This window comes from Sycon ciliatum, chromosome 6 (assembly GCF_964019385.1).
Source record: "Sycon ciliatum chromosome 6, ocSycCili1.1, whole genome shotgun sequence".
In the NCBI taxonomy this organism is placed as follows: Eukaryota; Metazoa; Porifera; class Calcarea; order Leucosolenida; family Sycettidae; genus Sycon; species Sycon ciliatum.
Window position 1 is genome coordinate 2,212,027 of NC_088648.1, and position 23,969 is coordinate 2,235,995.

General features: G+C 45.2%; 2 protein-coding genes across 4 annotated transcripts in view; one reads left to right on the forward strand and one right to left on the reverse strand.

The window, feature by feature from the left end:
* LOC135819142 (uncharacterized) overlaps positions 1-23,969 on the reverse strand; it is a 93,379-nt gene that overhangs the window by 32,448 nt on the left and 36,962 nt on the right. For 2 of the 3 annotated variants that reach the window (XM_065332299.1, XM_065332300.1), the window contains 18 exons: positions 22,707-22,868; positions 19,693-19,875; positions 19,159-19,317; positions 18,000-18,173; positions 17,631-17,813; positions 16,620-16,775; positions 15,126-15,287; positions 12,228-12,410; positions 11,694-11,852; positions 10,524-10,697; positions 10,155-10,337; positions 9,117-9,272; positions 7,592-7,753; positions 4,582-4,764; positions 4,048-4,206; positions 2,888-3,061; positions 2,518-2,700; positions 1,412-1,567 (listed from right to left, as the gene is read on the reverse strand). In XM_065332299.1, coding sequence (XP_065188371.1) covers positions 1,412-1,567; positions 2,518-2,700; positions 2,888-3,061; positions 4,048-4,206; positions 4,582-4,764; positions 7,592-7,753; positions 9,117-9,272; positions 10,155-10,337; positions 10,524-10,697; positions 11,694-11,852; positions 12,228-12,410; positions 15,126-15,287; positions 16,620-16,775; positions 17,631-17,813; positions 18,000-18,173; positions 19,159-19,317; positions 19,693-19,875; positions 22,707-22,868 — 3,051 coding nt within the window. The remainder of the gene's footprint in view (positions 1-1,411; positions 1,568-2,517; positions 2,701-2,887; positions 3,062-4,047; positions 4,207-4,581; positions 4,765-7,591; positions 7,754-9,116; positions 9,273-10,154; positions 10,338-10,523; positions 10,698-11,693; positions 11,853-12,227; positions 12,411-15,125; positions 15,288-16,619; positions 16,776-17,630; positions 17,814-17,999; positions 18,174-19,158; positions 19,318-19,692; positions 19,876-22,706; positions 22,869-23,969) is intronic. The other variant, XM_065332301.1, reaches the window with a different exon arrangement.
* LOC135819003 (ice-structuring glycoprotein-like) lies at positions 1,595-2,119 on the forward strand (the record flags this gene model as incomplete). Its single annotated transcript, XM_065332156.1, has 1 exon — positions 1,595-2,119. A coding segment is annotated over one exon (525 nt), but the record flags the coding sequence as incomplete, so codon positions are not given.

Sequence of the window (23,969 nt, forward strand, 5' to 3'; positions counted from 1 at the left end):
ACGCACACACACACACACACACACACACACACACACACACACACACACACACACACACGTGTACTCACATACACAAACACACACGTGTACTCACACACACACACACACACCCACACACACATGCACACGCATGCACGCATACACACACACAAACACACACACACACACACAAACACACATGCACACACGCGTGCGCACGCATACACACACACACACACACACACACACACAAACATACACACACCAACATACACACACCAACATACACACACCAATATACACACACCAACATACACATTCACCCACAAAACCCACAGACACACAGGCACACAACACAACAAACAGCACGGATTGACCATTGTGCGTATTGCGTGTAACCACCAGTCTACAAGCCACTCAAGTCGGCAAGTTGAAATTCGGCGAAAAACTTCAGATAAACCATACATGGAGACGTAAGGAGATTGTCTCAAACCCAAAGAAATATTTAACTTGAGTTTCTTGGAAAGGAGGACAGCTTGCGCTAGTCCCTTCAGCTTTCTGTTGACTTTCACAATACCGTATAGTGTAAGGGGCACTTTGAACACTCAAAATTCAAAATTCAACCCCAAAAAGGAGAAATGCACTCGGATGGAGAGCCAAGGATCAATTTATACACAAGAAAAAGGACCAAGGAACTACAAGTTACGCTATACTGTCCACTAACACCACCAGTTACTAAACAATCAGCTCATGCGATAACATTGCACGACACTGACCGATGGTACTGACGTTCTACAACTAACTGGCTAACAGCTCTAGCACATCTTAGATGCGCATTCCAACAGCCTTCCAACTTGGAACAGAAATAACATAAGGAGGGGAAGGTGAGCGCAACCAAGATAAGCACGAGCTGAAAGTTTCAGCTATGAAGGACGTTGGCGGATGTTCATGCATGTCGATGACGATACTGGCAAGACCATTGGACAATAAGGTCAGACCAAGATTCAAGAATGTAAAGCAACATTCCACACAACTTGTCGGTCAGTGTCGTGCAAAGTTACCGCATGAGCTGATTATTTAGTAACTGGTGGTATTAGGGGACAGCATAGTATAACTTGTAGTTTCTTGGTCCAAAAAGGGGAGTGCAGCCTTTGCTCCGATGATCAATTTAATGGCGGTAACATAGGGTGGATATCTCTATGTCGTGGTAAAAATGGGGTGCGGCTTATACTCTTGAAAATAGTACGGTACTCGGGAAAGCGGTCAATTGTGAATTCCAAAGTGAAGACTCGATGCGTGGGCCCAGGGTACTGTTCCATGGTGCTGCGAACCCCAGAACACAATCTTGGGCGGTCTTGAGTGATTTGATCATGCTATTGTTCACAATGCAACCGCCATCTCAGCCCTAATTCTTGCAACACAGTCCACTTACATACGCATGAACCAGTCCATTCCCAATTTCCACTTCCAACGCCATTGCAAGAGGCAGGTGGCGACGAGGCCAATTTGAAGGCATTGTAGTCACAGGTAACAACACCAGAGCTTGAGACAATACTCTGGACGTTATCCAGATTGGAGTGTGAGCAAGCTGTGTGCACAGACAATAGCATACGTAAATGGAACACCAGCAGCAGCAGTCACACCAGCAGCAGCAACTCCAGCAGCAGCAGCAGCAGCAGCAACAGCAGTAACATCAGCAGCAGCAACACCAGCAGCAGCAACACCAGCAGCAGCAGCAACACCAGCAGCAGCATCAACACCAGCAGCAGCAGCAACACCAGCAGCAACACCAGCAGCAGCAGCAACACAAGCAGCAGCAGCAGCAACAGCAGCAGCAGCAGCAACACCAGCAGCAGCAGCAGCAGCAACACCAGCAGCAGCAGCAACACCAGCAGCAGCAGCAACACCAGCAACACCAGCAGCAGCAGCAGCAGCAACACCAGTAGCAGCAGCAACACCAGCAGCAGCAGCAACACCAGCAGCAGCAGCAGCGGCAGCAACACCAGCAGCAGCAGCAGCAGCAGCAGCAGCAGCAGCAGCAGCAGCAGCAACACCAGCAGCAGCAGCAGCAGCAGCAGCAGAACCACCAGCAGCAGCAGCAACACCAGCAACACCAGCTTCACCTGCTTATGCAACCTGAATTCCACAGCATACTCCATTACCCTGATTCCCGGAATTCCTGACTATTTACTAATGGGATTTATGTACTAACCAGACTCATTATAGCCAGGGAGGGCCCCTACCTACCGTGAAGTACTGTTGATCAACTGCGTACTAACTTCGTGGATCTACTCACCTCCTGTCAGTGTAGGAGCTGCATCTGCGCTTTAGAACATTGCACGGTGGTGCATTCCTACGGGTGCTGAAAAATAATTCTAACCGAGTCGCAAGTGAACCGTGATTTTTTTCTTTTTTTCCCTAGATCTATTGACTCGGACGTACGCGAGGTTATACAGGGAAACTCAGAGCATGGACTGCAGTGAAAGAGCAAGGGTCTCAATTATGCTACATTCATCTCCCAAGAAAATGAAAACATACCTTGACATGTGGGCACTGAATTGAAGTTTCCTCCTGCCGAAGTGCAGGTCCTTGCATACGCTGAGTTGGACAGGTAGAATCCTGAACTGCAAGTAACTCTGTACATTGTGTGCTGTCCACCGAAACTATGACCGCTTCCCTCTACGCTTCTACTATTGGCAACTGTTGGCAAAGTACATACAGCTGCACAAAACAACAACAGTGGCATGCGGAAAAAAAGGAGAAACCAGGTCTAAAGTGGAAAACAATTTGGAACACATCACTTTTCCACAGAAAACAACAAAAACACTGTAAAATTCTATAGAGCCGTGCTCACAAGATCCGAAACAAGCTGTTCAAAAACAAAAGAGCGATGCGAAATCCTTCTTACCATCACAGCTGCCAACGTTTGTCCAAACATCCTGGCTGCCAGGTGCTCTGTCGTTACATTGAGCAGTGACAGCACCGCCAGTAGTTCCACTTGCTGTCTGGACATATCCACTGCTACACTGGACAATGCCAACATCACTGATCATACCTTGCAGGTTGGTTGGGTCTTTACACACTGAAAACAATGCAAAAACACAACATCATGGACAAACAAACATAAACATAAAAAAACCCACTTCCAGTTGTACTTGCTCACTTCCGGAAACTGGTCATCCGGCTCTCCCCACAACAGGGGGGAGAGAGATTCCGGCAAAAGGCATCTTGGAAAGATGACTCAATTGGCTACCGTCACAGCCCAACAAACGACACTGGGTGCGCCTTACACTCCTCATAAATACGCTTTATATGGTTCAGCAGCACACTGACCATTGCGATGCTACAACAGAAGCCATAGCAGCTTGTGCTGGGATTGCACCATTTGTTGTTATTGTTGTTGTGTACTATATTTATAGTGGAAATCACCATTCAACAGCTTGCAAGGCTGAAGAATTGACCGCCACTATTCAGCCTGGTCTACACCACACAGCTATCAAATGACTCTTTCTGGTTACTGAATCCCTACTTCTTGGTCTGATTTTTCCCACACACATCACACCACATACTCCAGCGTGCACTGGCTGTTGGTAACCACTCAGGAGAATGACAGCAAAGTGACAGCAAACTGACAGCAAACTAACAGCAAAGTGACAGCAAACTGACAGCAAACTGACCGCAAACTGACCGCAAACTGACTGCAAACTGACCGCAAACTGACACCCACACCCACACCCACACACTGACACACATACTGTAAAACCGAGTACAAACGCCGCGGCTTCTATGACTTTCCTGGGGAAAATTTGCAGGCTTCGATATGAGACAGGCGTCTACATGTATACAAGACCGGTATTTCTATGTATGTCACCAGGCCTATGTGCAGACAGTGTATCTTGAAAATCAGGCTCGTATTCAAGACAGGTTTCCATATGAGACCGGCTTTAATACAAGACACTACGGTATATGAGAAGAAGAAAAAAAATCCTTTCTCCGGATTCTGTTTACAAGAAACATCTAGACATCCTGCTTATATATTACACAGTGTTTAATTAGCATCTCCCTTACATGTGCATGAACCAACACTCCACTGCCATTTTCCATCTCCATCTCCAGCGCATCTGGCAACTGGTGATGAGTCCAATTTGAAGGCAGCAGTGCTACATGTTACTACACCAGTAATGGCATTGATCTCCTGAACGTTTCCAAGATTAGAGTGCGAGCAACCTGCATTCAAACAAGTATTCAAAATCACGTACACCACAGCAAGGATTACCATAGAAACAAGAACAAAAACAAAAACAAGAACCAGTGAAAAATACCAACACCATTGAGAATCACAAAGACAACGAGAGAAGCAACAGCAGTAGTGCAACACCAACAACAGCCATAGGGAATAGTACTACTAGTCACAGAGCACAGTCGCAGCAGTTAAAAAATCAATCGGACCAACAGCAACAGCAGCGGCAACATCACCACCAAAGACAGCAATGATTACCAGAACCACCACCACAACTACCACCATCACCACCTCCATAAACGGCATGCACAAAAACACCAACACCAGTCGCAACAACAATAGCAATTATAATGAAAACATACTTTGACATGTGGGCACTGAATTGAAGTCTCCTCCTGCCGAAGTGCAGGTCCTTGCATACGCTGAGTTGGACAGGTAGAATCCTGAACTGCAAGTAACACTGTACATTGTGTGCTGTCCACCGAAACTATGACCGCCTCCCTCTACGCTTCTACTATTGGCAACTGTTGGCAAAGTACATACAGCTGCACAAAACAACAACAGTGGCATGCGGAAAAAAAGGAGAAACCAGGTCTAAAGTGGAAAACAATTTGGAACACATCACTTTTCCACAGAAAACAACAAAAACACTGTAAAATTTCATAGAGCCGTGCTCACAAGATCCGAAACAAGCTGTTCAAAAACAAAAGAGCGATGCTAAAATCCGTCTTACCGTCACAGCTGCCAACGTTTGTCCAAACTGTCTGGCTGCAATTGGCTCTGTCGTTACTTTGAGCAGTGACAGCACCGCCAGTAGTTCCAGATTTTTGGAGTCTTAGGTACCTTAGGTGTAGTAGACGGACTTTCCCCTACACAAATCACTATGTATTACTATGTATTGCACTATGCATTGCTGACACCATCAGATCCCTTGCTTTCATTCTCTTAGGTTTCAAATTCTATCTTCATAATCTCTTGCAGCATTGCATTGAAACTTTTGGGAACACAAACCAACTCGCTTTGGATTGTAAAGAAAGTAGGGAAATGTCACTGGGACTAAGCACTCCAACAAAAATTGCAAAGCTAGGTTTTCCTAGAAAAAAGGAGAAAAAAGGTGATTTCTCACATGATTTCCAATGTAACGTTTTTTTACGAACATGGGTTTATGGGATCCTTTCATGGAAAGGAACAGGTCTGCCAAATACAAACAGGGGTTCTCCATATTCGTTGAGACAATAAACACTACTAACGTAGGAAAAATGTCAATTCTTGTTCAAATTCAACAATCGAAGGGTCTTCAGTCCATTCAGAAAAAGCGCTGGCTCTGGAGAGGTCCCGTATTTGGCAATTTTTGTGCTACACTGTGCAGCGCCGCGAGATTCAAAACTTGAAAAAGGGTCCAAAAAAGGTACCTCGATTGGAGTTCGAACCGCAAATGTACTGTTATGCAAGTGGAGTGAACGGATTGGATTTTCATGGTTTTTCCCCAATTCAGTGCTTTGGGGGCAAAACCTAGCCGAAATCCTATTCTCATTATGGCTTGCTCTTTGGACAAAATCAATCCGGCCGTATTTATTTTCCGATTTGGGTATGTGCCACCATAAGTCATGTATGAACCCGCAAAGGTGCAGGCAAATATTGTATTACATACCCACAGTATAATAAACTACAGCAGGAAGATATCGAAATTACCAGAAGGCCTCCACAGCATATGAAGGGCCTTATTCCCGTAGCTATGCAGAAGACGTTACTTCAGTAACGTCTGGCGCTAGCCAGGGTCCACACAGCTTTAATTTGGTGTTTGTTTGTTTGTTTGTGTGTTTGTGTGCTTGTGTCACGCCTGGCGCTATCCCGTATCTGTCCCGTACCGAACCGTACCATCAAACACAGCTGGCCACATACAGCTGGCCGCAATATTCAAATAGGGCTTTCAAACGCAAGAATGATCATAACGTGAAGCAACTTGGAAGAATGAGTATGAATGCGAAGTGTATGGGCGATAGTGCGGGTTCGAATCCCAGGTAATGCCTGAAAAAAAATAGGAGAATTGAAAAATTTATAACATCCCTTTTCTTTTTTTGCCGTCATCAAGGCGGTAGACGGTGTCGTATTACCCTCGACCGTACCTGTCCCGTACCGTACCGTACATTCAAAGATGGCTGGCCACAATGCATATTCAAATAGGGCTTTCAAATACAAGATCATAACGTGAAGCAACTTGGAAGAATTAGTATGTATGCGAAGTGTATTGGGGGATGCATGCAGGGCGATAGTGCGGATTCGAATCCCAGGTTATGTCTAAAAACAAAAAGTAGAAACTTATAAGAATTTATAACATCCCTATGCTTTTTTTGTCTAGGTCATCAAGGCAAAAATGCATAGCGTAGGGCCCTGAGCTTCCAAGCTCTCTCGTATAATATTTCCACTCACAACTGGAGCAAACGGCATTGGGCCAGAAATGAAGTTGCTACACGCTTTCACCAGTATGAAGCTGTGCACCCACGAAAAGCAAGTACAGTAAAACCTGTGACTACCGACCACCCCTTGGTGCCAGCAAAAGCGGTCTTTAGTAGCAGGTGGTCTTTAGTTAGAGGTTTGCACCGCGCGACCATTATACCATTACCGTATTATCTCTAATATAAGCACGGTCCTTTATTTTTTCAATGTACCTCCGCCCCGTGCTATTAATGGAGACGTTCCTTTATTGGAGACTGTTCCATTATTATTTCAATCTCATTTCAGAGGCATGTTGCCATGCCAAATTCATGTATGACACACACATTTCAGGGTTTTTTTCGCCGGTACAGATAATGAATTTACACAGTGTGCTTATAATGGAGACTGAGCACTTTATTTTTTGAATGCTGCCCCAAGGTGTTCTATTATTGGAGACGTGCTATTATTGGAGACTGTGCTTATATTAGAGATAATACGGTATTTGATATGTATATCAAAAATGCAGCTAATACAATTCCCCAATGCCATTCTTATTCCCCCCCCCCCCCATCCCCCTGGTGCGCGTTGTGTGCAAGGATACCGAAACCTTTGATCGGAGGAGTCCACAACGCCCCACCTACACAGCTGCACTAATGGATACTAGTAGTCAGCCTCGACTCAATAGTTGTTTGTTTTGTCAACTTCTGTGTTCTAGTCGTCTCTTCGTTCTCCCTGCATGCAACTTTGTTATCTTTCTTGTGATTATTTTTTGTCTTGAGCCGGGTTTGTGTTCTTTGTCAAAAAAAGAAAGGAAAAAAAGGGGAGTAGCATTAGTCCCTGGCTTCCAACTATCTACCCATGATCAGCGTAGTGCACAGAGTGTTGACCGAGACGATCATAGAGTGCACACACCGAGGCTGAAAAACGTGCATTCACCTTGACAAGTTCCATAGTTGGTCCATGCGGCCGGTGTTGGATTGTCTCTGTCAGCACACTGGGCTTGGACAGGACCACTAGCCGTCTGAACGAATCCCGCATTGCACTGCACCGTGCCGTTGGACAGGATTCTAGCATTGGAGCTGCTTGGCGTTGTGCACACTGGATGAATACACGCACACGCACGCACACACACACACACACACACACACACACACACACACACACACACACACACGTGCATGCACACACACACACATGCACACACACACACACCAACATACACACACACACACATACACACACCAACATACACACACCAACATACACACACCAACATACACACACCAACATACACACACCAACATACCCACAAACACAGACACATACACCCACAAAACCCACAGACACACAGGCACACAACACAACAAACAGCACGGATGGACCATTGTGTGTATTGCGTGTAACCACCAGTCTACAAGCCACTCAAGTCGGCAAGTTGAAATTCGGCGAAAAACTTCAGATAAACCATGCATGGAGACGTGAGAAGATTGCCTCAAACCCAAAATAATATTTAACTTGAGTTTCTAGGAAAGGAGGACAGCTTGCGCTAGTCCCTTCAGCTTTCTGTTGACTTTCACAATACCGTATTTTCCAGAGTGTGAGGGGCACTTTGAACACTCAAAATTCAAAATTCAACCCCAAAAAGGAGAAATGCACTCGGATGGAGAGCCAAGGATCAATTTATACAAAAGAAAAAGGACCAAGGAACTACAAGTTACGCTATACTGTCCACTAACACCACTAGATACTAAATAATCAGCTCATGTGATAACATTGCACGACACTGACCGATGGTACTGACGTTCTACAACTAACTGGCTAACAGCCCTAGCACATCTTAGATGCGCATTCCAACAGCCTTCCAACTTGGAAGGTTCTAAGTAACAGAAATAACATAAGGAGGGGAAGGTGAGCGCAACCAAGATAAGCACGAGCTGAAAGTTTCAGCTATGAAGGACGTTGGCGGATGTTCATGCATGTCGATGACGATACTGGCAAGACCATTGGACAATAAGGTCAGACCAAGATTCAAGAATGTAAAGCAACATTCCACACAACTTGTCGGTCAGTGTCGTGCAAAGTTACCGCATGAGCTGATTATTTAGTAACTGGTAGTATTAGGGGACAGCATAGTATAACTTGTAGTTTCTTGGTCCAAAAAGGGGAGTGCAGCCTTTGCTCCGATGATCAATTTAACGGCGGTAACATAGGTTGGATATCTGTAAGTCGTGGTAAAAAATGGGGTGCGGCTTATACTCTGGAAAATAGTACGGTACTCAGGAAAGCGGTCAATTGTGAATTCCAAAGTGAAGACTCGATGCGTGGGCCCAGGGTACTGTTCCATAGTGCTGCGAACCCCAGAACACAATCTTGGGCGGTCTTGAGTGATTTGATCATGCTATTGTTCAAAATGCAACCGCCATCTCAGCCCTAATTCTTGCAACACAGCCAGTCCACTTACATACGCATGAACCAGTCCATTCCCAGCTTCCACTTCCAACGCCATTGCAAGAGGCAGGTGGCGACGAGGCCAATTTGAAGGCATTGTAGTCACAGGTAACAACACCAGAGCTTGAGACAATACTCTGGACGTTATCCAGATTGGAGTGTGAGCAAGCTGTGTGCACAGACAATAGCATACGTAAATGGAACACCAGCAGCAGCAGTCACACCAGCAGCAGCAACAGCAGCAGCAGGAACAGCAGTAACATCAGCAGCAGCAACACCAGCAGCAGCAGCAACACCAGCAGCAGCAGCAACACCAGCAGCAGCAGCAACACCAGCAGCAGCAGCAACACCAGCAGCAGCAGCAACACCAGCAGCAGCAGCAGCAACACCAGCAGCAGCAGCAGCAACACCAGCAGCAGCAGCAGCAACACCAGCAGCAGCAGCAACACCAGCAACACCAGCAGCAGCAGCAGCAGCAACACCAGTAGCAGCAGCAACACCAGCAGCAGCAGCAACACCAGCAGCAGCAGCAGCAACACCAGCAGCAGCAGCAGAAGCAACACTAGCAGCAGCAGCAGCAGCAGCAGCAGCAGCAACACCAGCAGCAGCAGCAACACCAGCAACACCAGCTTCACCTGCTTATGCAACCTGAATTCCACAGCATACTCCATTACCCTGATTCCCGGAATTCCTGACTATTTACTAATGGGATTTATGTACTAACCAGACTCATTATAGCCAGGGAGGGCCCGTACCTACCGTGAAGTACTGTTGATCAACCGCGTACTAACTTCTTGGATCTACTCACCTCCTGTCAGTGTAGGAGCTGCATCTGCGCTTTAGAACATTGCACGGTGGTGCATTCCTACGGGTGCTGAAAAATAATTCTAACCGAGTCGCAAGTGAACCGTGATTTTTTTCTTTTTTTTCCCTAGATCTATTGACTCGGACGTACGCGAGGTTATACAGGGAAACCCAGAGCATGGACTGCAGTGAAAGAGCAAGGGTCTCAATTATGCTACATTCATCTCCCAAGAAAATGAAAACATACCTTGACATGTGGGCACTGAATTGAAGTTTCCTCCTGCCGAAGTGCAGGTCCTTGCATACGCTGAGTTGGACAGGTAGAATCCTGAACTGCAAGTAACACTGTACATTGTGTGCTGTCCACCGAAACTATGACCGCTTCCATTTACGCTTCTACTATTGGCAACTGTTGGCAAAGTACATACAGCTGCACAAAACAACAAAAGTGGCATGCGGAAAAAAGGAGAAACCAGGTCTAGAGTGGAATTTTTTTTGGAACACATCACTTTTCCACAGAAAACAACAAAAACACTGTAAAATTCTATAGAGCCGTGCTCACAAGATCTGAAACAAGCTGTTCAAAAACAAAAGAGCGATGCGAAATCCTTCCTACCATCACAGCTGCCAACGTTTGTCCAAACATCCTGGCTGCCAGGTGCTCTGTCGTTACATTGAGCAGTGACAGCACCGCCAGTAGTTCCACTTGCTGTCTGGACATATCCACTGCTACACTGGACAATGCCAACATCACTGATCATACCTTGCAGGTTGGTTGGGTCTTTACACACTGAAAACAATGCAAAAACACAACATCATGGACAAACAAACATAAACATAAAAAAACCCACTTCCAGTTGTACTTGCTCACTTCCGGAAACTGGTCATCCGGCTCTCCCCACAACAGGGGGGAGAGAGATTCCGGCAAAAGGCATCTTGGAAAGATGACTCAATTGGCTACCGTCACAGCCCAACAAACGACACTGGGTGCGCCTTACACTCCTCATAAATACGCTTTATATGCTTCAGCAGCACACTGACCATTGCGATGCTACAACAGAAGCCATAGCAGCTTGTGCTGGGATTGCACCATTTGTTGTTATTGTTGTTGTATACTATATTTATAGTGGAAATCACCATTCAACAGCTTGCAAGGCTGAAGAATTGACCGCCACTATTCAGCCTGGTCTACACCACACAGCTATAAATGACTCTTTCTGGTTACTGAATCCCTACTTCTTGGTCTGATTTTTCCCACACACATCACACCACATACTCCAGCGTGCACTGGCTGTTGGTAACCACTCAGGAGAATGACAGCAAACTGACTGCAAACTGACAGCAAACTAACAGCAAACTAACAGCAAAGTGACAGCAAACTGACAGCAAACTGACCGCAAACTGACTGCAAACTGACCGCAAACTGACCGCAAACTGACACCCACACCCACACCCACACACTGACACACATACTGTAAAACCGAGTACAAACGCCGCGGCTTCTATGACTTTCCTGGGGAAAATTTGCAGGCTTCGATATGAGACAGGCGTCTACATGTATACAAGACCGGTATTTCTATGTATGTCACCAGGCCTATGTGCAGACAGTGTATCTTGAAAATCAGGCTCGTATTCAAGACAGGTTTCCATATGAGACCGGCTTTAATACAAGACACTACGGTATATGAGAAGAAGAAAAAAAATCCTTTCTCCGGATTCTGTTTACAAGAAACATCTAGACATCCTGCTTATATATTACACAGTGTTTAATTAGCATCTCCCTTACATGTGCATGAACCAACACTCCACTGCCATTTTCCATCTCCATCTCCAGCGCATCTGGCAACTGGTGATGAGTCCAATTTGAAGGCAGCAGTGCTACATGTTACTACACCAGTAATGGCATTGATCTCCTGAACGTTTCCAAGATTAGAGTGCGAGCAACCTGCATTCAAACAAGTATTCAAAATCACGTACACCACAGCAAGGATTACCATAGAAACAAGAACAAAAACAAAAACAAGAACCAGTGAAAAATACCAACACCATTGAGAATCACAAAGACAACGAGAGAAGCAACAGCAGTAGTGCAACACCAACAACAGCCATAGGGAATAGTACTACTAGTCACAGAGCACAGTCGCAGCAGTTAAAAAATCAATCGGACCAACAGCAACAGCAGCGGCAACATCACCACCAAAGACAGCAATGATTACCAGAACCACCACCACAACTACCACCATCACCACCTCCATAAACGGCATGCACAAAAACACCAACACCAGTCGCAACAACAATAGCAATTATAATGAAAACATACTTTGACATGTGGGCACTGAATTGAAGTCTCCTCCTGCCGAAGTGCAGGTCCTTGCATACGCTGAGTTGGACAGGTAGAATCCTGAACTGCAAGTAACACTGTACATTGTGTGCTGTCCACCGAAACTATGACCGCCTCCCTCTACGCTTCTACTATTGGCAACTGTTGGCAAAGTACATACAGCTGCACAAAACAACAACAGTGGCATGCGGAAAAAAAGGAGAAACCAGGTCTAAAGTGGAAAACAATTTGGAACACATCACTTTTCCACAGAAAACAACAAAAACACTGTAAAATTCTATAGAGCCGTGCTCACAAGATCCGAAACAAGCTGTTCAAAAACAAAAGAGCGATGCTAAAATCCGTCTTACCGTCACAGCTGCCAACGTTTGTCCAAACTGTCTGGCTGCAATTGGCTCTGTCGTTACTTTGAGCAGTGACAGCACCGCCAGTAGTTCCAGATTTTTGGAGTCTTAGGTACCTTAGGTTTCAAATTCTATCTTCATAATCTCTTGCAGCATTGCATTGAAACTTTTGGGAACACAAACCAACTCGCTTTGGATTGTAAAGAAAGTAGGGAAATGTCACTGGGACTAAGCACTCCAACAAAAATTGCAAAGCTAGGTTTTCCTAGAAAAAAGGTGATTTCTCACATGATTTCCAATGTAACGTTTTTTTACGAACATGGGTTTATGGGATCCTTTCATGGAAAGGAACAGGTCTACCAAATACAAACAGGGGTTCTCCATATTCGTTGAGACAATAAACACTACTAACGTAGGAAAAATGTCAATTCTTGTTCAAATTCAACAATCGAAGGGTCTTCAGTCCATTCAGAAAAAGCGCTGGCTCTGGAGAGGTCCCGTATTTGGCAATTTTTGTGCTACACTGTGCAGCGCCGCGAGATTCAAAACTTGAAAAAGGGTCCAAAAAAGGTACCTCAATTGGAGTTCGAACCGCAAATGTACTGTTATGCAAGTGGAGTGAACGGACTGGATTTTCATGGTTTTTCCCCAATTCAGTGCTTTGGGGGCAAAACCTAGCCGAAATCCTATTCTCATTATGGCTTGCTCTTTGGACAAAATCAATCCGGCCGTATTTATTTTCCGATTTGGGTATGTGCCACCCTAAGTCATGTATGAACCCGCAAAGGTGCAGGCAAATATTGTATTACATACCCACAGTATAATAAACTACAGCAGGAAGATATCGAAATTACCAGAAGGCCTCCACAGCATATGAAGGGCCTTATTCCCGTAGCTATGCAGAAGACGTTACTTCAGTAACGTCTGGCGCTAGCCAGGGTCCACACAGCTTTAATTTGGTGTTTGTTTGTTTGTTTGTGTGTTTGTGTGCTTGTGTCACGCCTGGCGCTATCCCGTATCTGTCCCGTACCGAACCGTACCATCAAACACAGCTGGCCACATACAGCTGGCCGCAATATTCAAATAGGGCTTTCAAACGCAAGAATGATCATAACGTGAAGCAACTTGGAAGAATGAGTATGAATGCGAAGTGTATGGGCGATAGTGCGGGTTCGAATCCCAGGTAATGCCTGAAAAAAAATAGGAGAATTGAAAAATTTATAACATCCCTTTTCTTTTTTTGCCGTCATCAAGGCGGTAGACGGTGTCGTATTACCCTCGACCGTACCTGTCCCGTACCGTACCGTACATTCAAAGATGGCTGGCCACAATGCATATTCAAATAGGGCTTTCAAATACAAGATCATAACGTGAAGCAACTTGGAAGAATTAGTATGTATGCGAAGTGTATTGGGGGATGCATGCAGGGCGATAGTGCGGATTCGAATCCCAGGTTATGTCTAAAAACAAAAAGTAGAAACTTATAAGAATTTATAACATCCCTATGCTTTTTTTGTCTAGGTCATCAAGGCAAAAATGCATAGCGTAGGGCCCTGAGCTTCCAAGCTCTCTCGTATAATATTTCCACTCACAACTGGAGCAAACGGCATTGGGCCAGAAATGAAGTTGCTACACGCTTTCACCAGTATGAAGCTGTGCACCCACGAAAAGCAAGTACAGTAAAACCTGTGACTACCGACCACCCCTTGGTGCCAGCAAAAGCGGTCTTTAGTAGCAGGTGGTCTTTAGTTAGAGGTTTGCACCGCGCGACCATTATACCATTACCGTATTATCTCTAATATAAGCACGGTCCTTTATTTTTCAATGTACCTCCGCCCCGTGCTATTAATGGAGACGTTCCTTTATTGGAGACTGTTCCATTATTATTTCAATCTCATTTCAGAGGCATGTTGCCATGCCAAATTCATGTATGACACACACATTTCAGGGTTTTTTTCGCCGGTACAGATAATGAATTTACACAGTGTGCTTATAATGGAGACTGAGCACTTTATTTTTTGAATGCTGCCCCAAGGTGTTCTATTATTGGAGACGTGCTATTATTGGAGACTGTGCTTACATTAGAGATAATACGGTATTTGATATGTATATCAAAATGCAGCTAATACAATTCCCCAATGCCATTCTTATTCCCCCCCCCCCCCCATCCCCCTGGTGCGCGTTGTGTGCAAGGATACCGAAACCTTTGATCGGAGGAGTCCACAACGCCCCACCTACACAGCTGCACTAATGGATACAAGTAGTCAGCCTCGACTCAATAGTTGTTTGTTTTGTCAACTTCTGTGTTCTAGTCGTCTCTTCGTTCTCCCTGCATGCAACTTTGTTATCTTTCTTGTGATTATTTTTTGTCTTGAGCCGGGTTTGTGTTCTTTGTCAAAAAAAGAAAGGAAAAAAGGGGGAGTAGCATTAGTCCCTGGCTTCCAACTATCTACCCATGATCAGCGTAGTGCACAGAGTGTTGACCGAGACGATCATAGAGTGCACACACCGAGGCTGAAAAACGTGCATTCACCTTGACAAGTTCCATAGTTGGTCCATGCGGCCGGTGTTGGATTGTCTCTGTCAGCACACTGGGCTTGGACAGGACCACTAGCCGTCTGAACGAATCCCGCATTGCACTGCACCGTGCCGTTGGACAGGATTCTAGCATTGGAGCTGCTTGGCGTTGTGCACACTGGATAAATACACGCACACGCACGCACACACACACACACACACACACACACACACACACACACACACGTGCACGCACACACACACACACATGCACACACACACACACATACACACACCAACATACACACACAAACATACACACACCAACATACACACACCAACATACACACACCAACATACACACAAACACAGACACATACACCCACAAAACCCACAGACACACAGGCACACAATACAACAAACAGCACGGATGGACCATTGTGTGTATTGCGTGTAACCACCAGTCTACAAGCCACTCAAGTCGGCAAGTTGAAATTCGGCGAAAAACTTCAGATAAACCATGCATGATGACGTGAGGAGATTGCCTCAAACCCAAAATAATATTTAACTTGAGGTTCTAGGAAAGGAGGACAGCTTGTGCTAGTCCCTTCAGCTTTCTGTTGACTTTCACAATACCGTATTTTCCAGAGTGTGAGGGGCACTTTGAACACTCAAAATTCAAAATTCAACCCCAAAAAGGAGAAATGCACTCGGATGGAGAGCCAAGGATCAATTTATACAAAAGAAAAAGGACCAAGGAACTACAAGTTACGCTATACTGTCCACTAACACCACTAGATACTAAATAATCAGCTCATGTGATAACATTGCACGACACTGACCGATGGTACTGACGTTCTACAACTAACTGGCTAACAGCCCTAGCACATCTTAGATGCGCATTCCAACAGCCTTCCAACTTGGAAGGTTCTAAGTAACAGAAATAACATAAGGAGGGGAAGGTGAGCGCAACCAAGATAAGCACGAGCTGAAAGTTTCAGCTATGAAGGACGTTGGCGGATGTTCATGCATGTCGATGACGATACTGGCAAGACCATTGGACAATAAGGTCAGACCAAGATTCAAGAATGTAAAGCAACATTCCACACAACTTGTCGGTCAGTGTCGTGCAAAGTTACCGCATGAGCTGATTATTTAGTAACTGGTGGTATTAGGGGACAGCATAGTATAACTTGTAGTTTCTTGGTCCAAAAAGTGCAGCCTTTGCTCCGATGATCAATTTAACGGCGGTAACATAGGTTGGATATCTGTAAGTCGTGGTAAAAAATGGGGTGCGGCTTATACTCTGGAAAATAGTACGGTACTCGGTAAAGCGGTCAATTGTGAATTCCAAAGTGAAGACTCGATGCGTGGGCCCAGGATACTGTTCCATAGTGCTGCGAACCCCAGAACACAATCTTGGGCGGTCTTGAGTGATTTGATCATGCTATTGTTCAAAATGCAACCGCCATCTCAGCCCTAATTCTTGCAACACAGCCAGTCCACTTACATACGCATGAACCAGTCCATTCCCAGCTTCCACTTCCAACGCCATTGCAAGAGGCAGGTGGCGACGAGGCCAATTTGAAGGCATTGTAGTCACAGGTAACAACACCAGAGCTTGAGACAATACTCTGGACGTTATCCAGATTGGAGTGTGAGCAAGCTGTGTGCACAGACAATAGCATACGTAAATGGAACACCAGCAGCAGCAGTCACACCAGCAGCAGCAACACCAGCAGCAGCAGCAGGAACAGCAGTAACATCAGCAGCAGCAGCAACACCAGCAGCAGCAGCAACACCAGCAGCAGCATCAACACCAGCAGCAGCAGCAACACCAGCAGCAGCAACACCAGCAGCAGCAGCAGCAACACCAGCAGCAGCAGCAACACCAGCAGCAGCAGCAGCAACACCAGCAGCAGCAGCAACACCAGCAACACCAGCAGCAGCAGCAGCAGCAACACCAGTAGCAGCAGCAACACCAGCAGCAGCAGCAACACCAGCAGCAGCAGCAGCAGCAACACCAGCAGCAGCAGCAACACCAGCAGGAGCAGCAGCAGCAGCAACACCAGCAGCAGCAGCAACACCAGCAACACCAGCTTCACCTGCTTATGCAACCTGAATTCCACAGCATACTCCATTACCCTGATTCCCGGAATTCCTGACTATTTACTAATGGGATTTATGTACTAACCAGACTCATTATAGCCAGGGAGGGCCCGTACCTACCGTGAAGTACTGTTGATCAACCGCGTACTAACTTCTTGGATCTACTCACCTCCTGTCAGTGTAGGAGCTGCATCTGCGCTTTAGAACATTGCACGGTGGTGCATTCCTACGGGTGCTGAAAAATAATTCTAACCGAGTCGCAAGTGAACCGTGATTTTTTTCTTTTTTTTCCCTAGATCTATTGACTCGGACGTACGCGAGGTTATACAGGGAAACTCAGAGCATGGACTGCAGTGAAAGAGCAAGGGTCTCAATTATGCTACATTCATCTCCCAAGAAAATGAAAACATACCTTGACATGTGGGCACTGAATTGAAGTTTCCTCCTGCCGAAGTGCAGGTCCTTGCATACGCTGAGTTGGACAGGTAGAATCCTGAACTGCAAGTAACACTGTACATTGTGTGCTGTCCACCGAAACTATGACCGCTTCCATTTACGCTTCTGCTATTGGCAACTGTTGGCAAAGTACATACAGCTGCACAAAACAACAAAAGTGGCATGCGGAAAAAAGGAGAAACCAGGTCTAGAGTGGAATTTTTTTTGGAACACATCACTTTTCCACAGAAAACAACAAAAACTCTGTAAAATTCTATAGAGCCGTGCTCACAAGATCCGAAACAAGCTGTTCAAAAACAAAAGAGCGATGCGAAATCCTTCTTACCATCACAGCTGCCAACGTTTGTCCAAACATCCTGGCTGCCAGGTGCTCTGTCGTTACATTGAGCAGTGACAGCACCGCCAGTAGTTCCACTTGCTGTCTGGACATATCCACTGCTACACTGGACAATGCCAACATCACTGATCGTACCTTGCAGGTTGGTTGGGTCTTTACACACTGAAAACAATGCAAAAACACAACATCATGGACAAACAAACATAAACATAAAAAAACCCACTTCCAGTTGTACTTGCTCACTTCCGGAAACTGGTCATCCGGCTCTCCCCACAACAGGGGGGAGAGAGATTCCGGCAAAAGGCATCTTGGAAAGATGACTCAATTGGCTACCGTCACAGCCCAACAAACGACACTGGGTGCGCCTTACACTCCTCATAAATACGCTTTATATGCTACAGCAGCACACTGACCATTGCGATGCTACAACAGAAGCCATAGCAGCTTGTGCTGGGATTGCACCATTTGTTGTTATTGTTGTTGTATACTATATTTATAGTGGAAATCACCATTCAACAGCTTGCAAGGCTGAAGAATTGACCGCCACTATTCAGCCTGGTCTACACCACACAGCTATCAAATGACTCTTTCTGGTTACTGAATCCCTACTTCTTGGTCTGATTTTTCCCACACACATCACACCACATACTCCAGCGTGCACTGGCTGTTGGTAACCACTCAGGAGAATGACAGCAAACTGACTGCAAACTGACAGCAAACTAACAGCAAACTAACAGCAAAGTGACAGCAAACTGACAGCAAACTGACCGCAAACTGACTGCAAACTGACCGCAAACTGACACCCACACCCACACCCACACACTGACACACATACTGTAAAACCGAGTACAAACGCCGCGGCTTCTATGACTTTCCTGGGGAAAATTTGCAGGCTTCGATATGAGACAGGCGTCTACATGTATACAAGACCGGTATTTCTATGTATGTCACCAGGCCTATGTGCAGACAGTGTATCTTGAAAATCAGGCTCGTATTCAAGACAGGTTTCCATATGAGACCGGCTTTAATACAAGACACTACGGTATATGAGAAGAAGAAAAAAATCCTTTCTCCGGATTCTGTTTACAAGAAACATCTAGACATCCTGCTTATATATTACACAGTGTTTAATTAGCATCTCCCTTACATGTGCATGAACCAACACTCCACTGCCATTTTCCATCTCCATCTCCAGCGCATCTGGCAACTGGTGATGAGTCCAATTTGAAGGCAGCAGTGCTACATGTTACTACACCAGTAATGGCATTGATCTCCTGAACGTTTCCAAGATTAGAGTGCGAGCAACCTGCATTCAAACAAGTATTCAAAATCACGTACACCACAGCAAGGATTACCATAGAAACAAGAACAAAAACAAAAACAAGAACCAGTGAAAAATACCAACACCATTGAGAATCACAAAGACAACGAGAGAAGCAACAGCAGTAGTGCAACACCAACAACAGCCATAGGGAATAGTACTACTAGTCACAGAGCACAGTCGCAGCAGTTAAAAAATCAATCGGACCAACAGCAACAGCAGCGGCAACATCACCACCAAAGACAGCAATGATTACCAGAACCACCACCACAACTACCACCATCACCACCTCCATAAACGGCATGCACAAAAACACCAACACCAGTCGCAACAACAATAGCAATTATAATGAAAACATACTTTGACATGTGGGCACTGAATTGAAGTCTCCTCCTGCCGAAGTGCAGGTCCTTGCATACGCTGAGTTGGACAGGTAGAATCCTGAACTGCAAGTAACACTGTACATTGTGTGCTGTCCACCGAAACTATGACCGCCTCCCTCTACGCTTCTACTATTGGCAACTGTTGGCAAAGTACATACAGCTGCACAAAACAACAACAGTGGCATGCGGAAAAAAAGGAGAAACCAGGTCTAAAGTGGAAAACAATTTGGAACACATCACTTTTCCACAGAAAACAACAAAAACACTGTAAAATTCTATAGAGCCGTGCTCACAAGATCCGAAACAAGCTGTTCAAAAACAAAAGAGCGATGCTAAAATCCGTCTTACCGTCACAGCTGCCAACGTTTGTCCAAACTGTCTGGCTGCAATTGGCTCTGTCGTTACTTTGAGCAGTGACAGCACCGCCAGTAGTTCCAGATTTTTGGAGTCTTAGGTACCTTAGGTGTAGTAGACGGACTTTCCCCTACACAAATCACTATGTATTACTATGTATTGCACTATGCATTGCTGACACCATCAGATCCCTTGCTTTCATTCTCTTAGGTTTCAAATTCTATCTTCATAATCTCTTGCAGCATTGCATTGAAACTTTTGGGAACACAAACCAACTCGCTTTGGATTGTAAAGAAAGTAGGGAAATGTCACTGGGACTAAGCACTCCAACAAAAATTGCAAAGCTAGGTTTTCCTAGAAAAAAGGAGAAAAAAGGTGATTTCTCACATGATTTCCAATGTAACGTTTTTTTACGAACATGGGTTTATGGGATCCTTTCATGGAAAGGAACAGGTCTGCCAAATACAAACAGGGGTTCTCCAGATTCGTTGAGACAATAAACACTACTAACGTAGGAAAAATGTCAATTCTTGTTCAAATTCAACAATCGAAGGGTCTTCAGTCCATTCAGAAAAAGCGCTGGCTCTGGAGAGGTCCCGTATTTGGCAATTTTTGTGCTACACTGTGCAGCGCCGCGAGATTCAAAACTTGAAAAAGGGTCCAAAAAAGGTACCTCGATTGGAGTTCGAACCGCAAATGTACTGTTATGCAAGTGGAGTGAACGGATTGGATTTTCATGGTTTTTCCCCAATTCAGTGCTTTGGGGGCAAAACCTAGCCGAAATCCTATTCTCATTATGGCTTGCTCTTTGGACAAAATCAATCCGGCCGTATTTATTTTCCGATTTGGGTATGTGCCACCATAAGTCATGTATGAACCCGCAAAGGTGCAGGCAAATATTGTATTACATACCCACAGTATAATAAACTACAGCAGGAAGATATCGAAATTACCAGAAGGCCTCCACAGCATATGAAGGGCCTTATTCCCGTAGCTATGCAGAAGACGTTACTTCAGTAACGTCTGGCGCTAGCCAGGGTCCACACAGCTTTAATTTGGTGTTTGTTTGTTTGTTTGTGTGTTTGTGTGCTTGTGTCACGCCTGGCGCTATCCCGTATCTGTCCCGTACCGAACCGTACCATCAAACACAGCTGGCCACATACAGCTGGCCGCAATATTCAAATAGGGCTTTCAAACGCAAGAATGATCATAACGTGAAGCAACTTGGAAGAATGAGTATGAATGCGAAGTGTATGGGCGATAGTGCGGGTTCGAATCCCAGGTAATGCCTGAAAAAAAATAGGAGAATTGAAAAATTTATAACATCCCTTTTCTTTTTTTGCCGTCATCAAGGCGGTAGACGGTGTCGTATTACCCTCGACCGTACCTGTCCCGTACCGTACCGTACATTCAAAGATGGCTGGCCACAATGCATATTCAAATAGGGCTTTCAAATACAAGATCATAACGTGAAGCAACTTGGAAGAATTAGTATGTATGCGAAGTGTATTGGGGGATGCATGCAGGGCGATAGTGCGGATTCGAATCCCAGGTTATGTCTAAAAACAAAAAGTAGAAACTTATAAGAATTTATAACATCCCTATGCTTTTTTTGTCTAGGTCATCAAGGCAAAAATGCATAGCGTAGGGCCCTGAGCTTCCAAGCTCTCTCGTATAATATTTCCACTCACAACTGGAGCAAACGGCATTGGGCCAGAAATGAAGTTGCTACACGCTTTCACCAGTATGAAGCTGTGCACCCACGAAAAGCAAGTACAGTAAAACCTGTGACTACCGACCACCCCTTGGTGCCAGCAAAAGCGGTCTTTAGTAGCAGGTGGTCTTTAGTTAGAGGTTTGCACCGCGCGACCATTATACCATTACCGTATTATCTCTAATATAAGCACGGTCCTTTATTTTTTCAATGTACCTCCGCCCCGTGCTATTAATGGAGACGTTCCTTTATTGGAGACTGTTCCATTATTATTTCAATCTCATTTCAGAGGCATGTTGCCATGCCAAATTCATGTATGACACACACATTTCAGGGTTTTTTTCGCCGGTACAGATAATGAATTTACACAGTGTGCTTATAATGGAGACTGAGCACTTTATTTTTTGAATGCTGCCCCAAGGTGTTCTATTATTGGAGACGTGCTATTATTGGAGACTGTGCTTATATTAGAGATAATACGGTATTTGATATGTATATCAAAAATGCAGCTAATACAATTCCCCAATGCCATTCTTATTCCCCCCCCCCCCCCCCATCCCCCTGGTGCGCGTTGTGTGCAAGGATACCGAAACCTTTGATCGGAGGAGTCCACAACGCCCCACCTACACAGCTGCACTAATGGATACTAGTAGTCAGCCTCGACTCAATAGTTGTTTGTTTTGTCAACTTCTGTGTTCTAGTCGTCTCTTCGTTCTCCCTGCATGCAACTTTGTTATCTTTCTTGTGATTATTTTTTGTCTTGAGCCGGGTTTGTGTTCTTTGTCAAAAAAAAGAAAGGAAAAAAGGGGGAGTAGCATTAGTCCCTGGCTTCCAACTATCTACCCATGATCAGCGTAGTGCACAGAGTGTTGACCGAGACGATCATAGAGTGCACACACCGAGGCTGAAAAACGTGCATTCACCTTGACAAGTTCCATAGTTGGTCCATGCGGCCGGTGTTGGATTGTCTCTGTCAGCACACTGGGCTTGGACAGGACCACTAGCCGTCTGAACGAATCCCGCATTGCACTGCACCGTGCCGTTGGACAGGATTCTAGCATTGGAGCTGCTTGGCGTTGTGCACACTGGATGAATACACGCACACGCACGCACACACACACACACACACACACACACACACACACACGTGCACGCACACACACACACATGCACACACACACACACCAACATACACACACACACATACACACACCAACATACACACACAAACATACACACACCAACATACACACACCAACATACACACACCAACATACACACACCAACATACCCACAAACACAGACACATACACCCACAAAACCCACAGACACACAGGCACACAACACAACAAACAGCACGGATGGACCATTGTGTGTATTGCGTGTAACCACCAGTCTACAAGCCACTCAAGTCGGCAAGTTGAAATTCGGCGAAAAACTTCAGATAAACCATGCATGGAGACGTGAGAAGATTGCCTCAAACCCAAAATAATATTTAACTTGAGTTTCTAGGAAAGGAGGACAGCTTGCGCTAGTCCCTTCAGCTTTCTGTTGACTTTCACAATACCGTATTTTCCAGAGTGTGAGGGGCACTTTGAACACTCAAAATTCAAAATTCAACCCCAAAAAGGAGAAATGCACTCGGATGGAGAGCCAAGGATCAATTTATACAAAAGAAAAAGGACCAAGGAACTACAAGTTACGCTATACTGTCCACTAACACCACTAGATACTAAATAATCAGCTCATGTGATAACATTGCACGACACTGACCGATGGTACTGACGTTCTACAACTAACTGGCTAACAGCCCTAGCACATCTTAGATGCGCATTCCAACAGCCTTCCAACTTGGAAGGTTCTAAGTAACAGAAATAACATAAGGAGGGGAAGGTGAGCGCAACCAAGATAAGCACGAGCTGAAAGTTTCAGCTATGAAGGACGTTGGCGGATGTTCATGCATGTCGATGACGATACTGGCAAGACCATTGGACAATAAGGTCAGACCAAGATTCAAGAATGTAAAGCAACATTCCACACAACTTGTCGGTCAGTGTCGTGCAAAGTTACCGCATGAGCTGATTATTTAGTAACTGGTAGTATTAGGGGACAGCATAGTATAACTTGTAGTTTCTTGGTCCAAAAAGGGGAGTGCAGCCTTTGCTCCGATGATCAATTTAACGGCG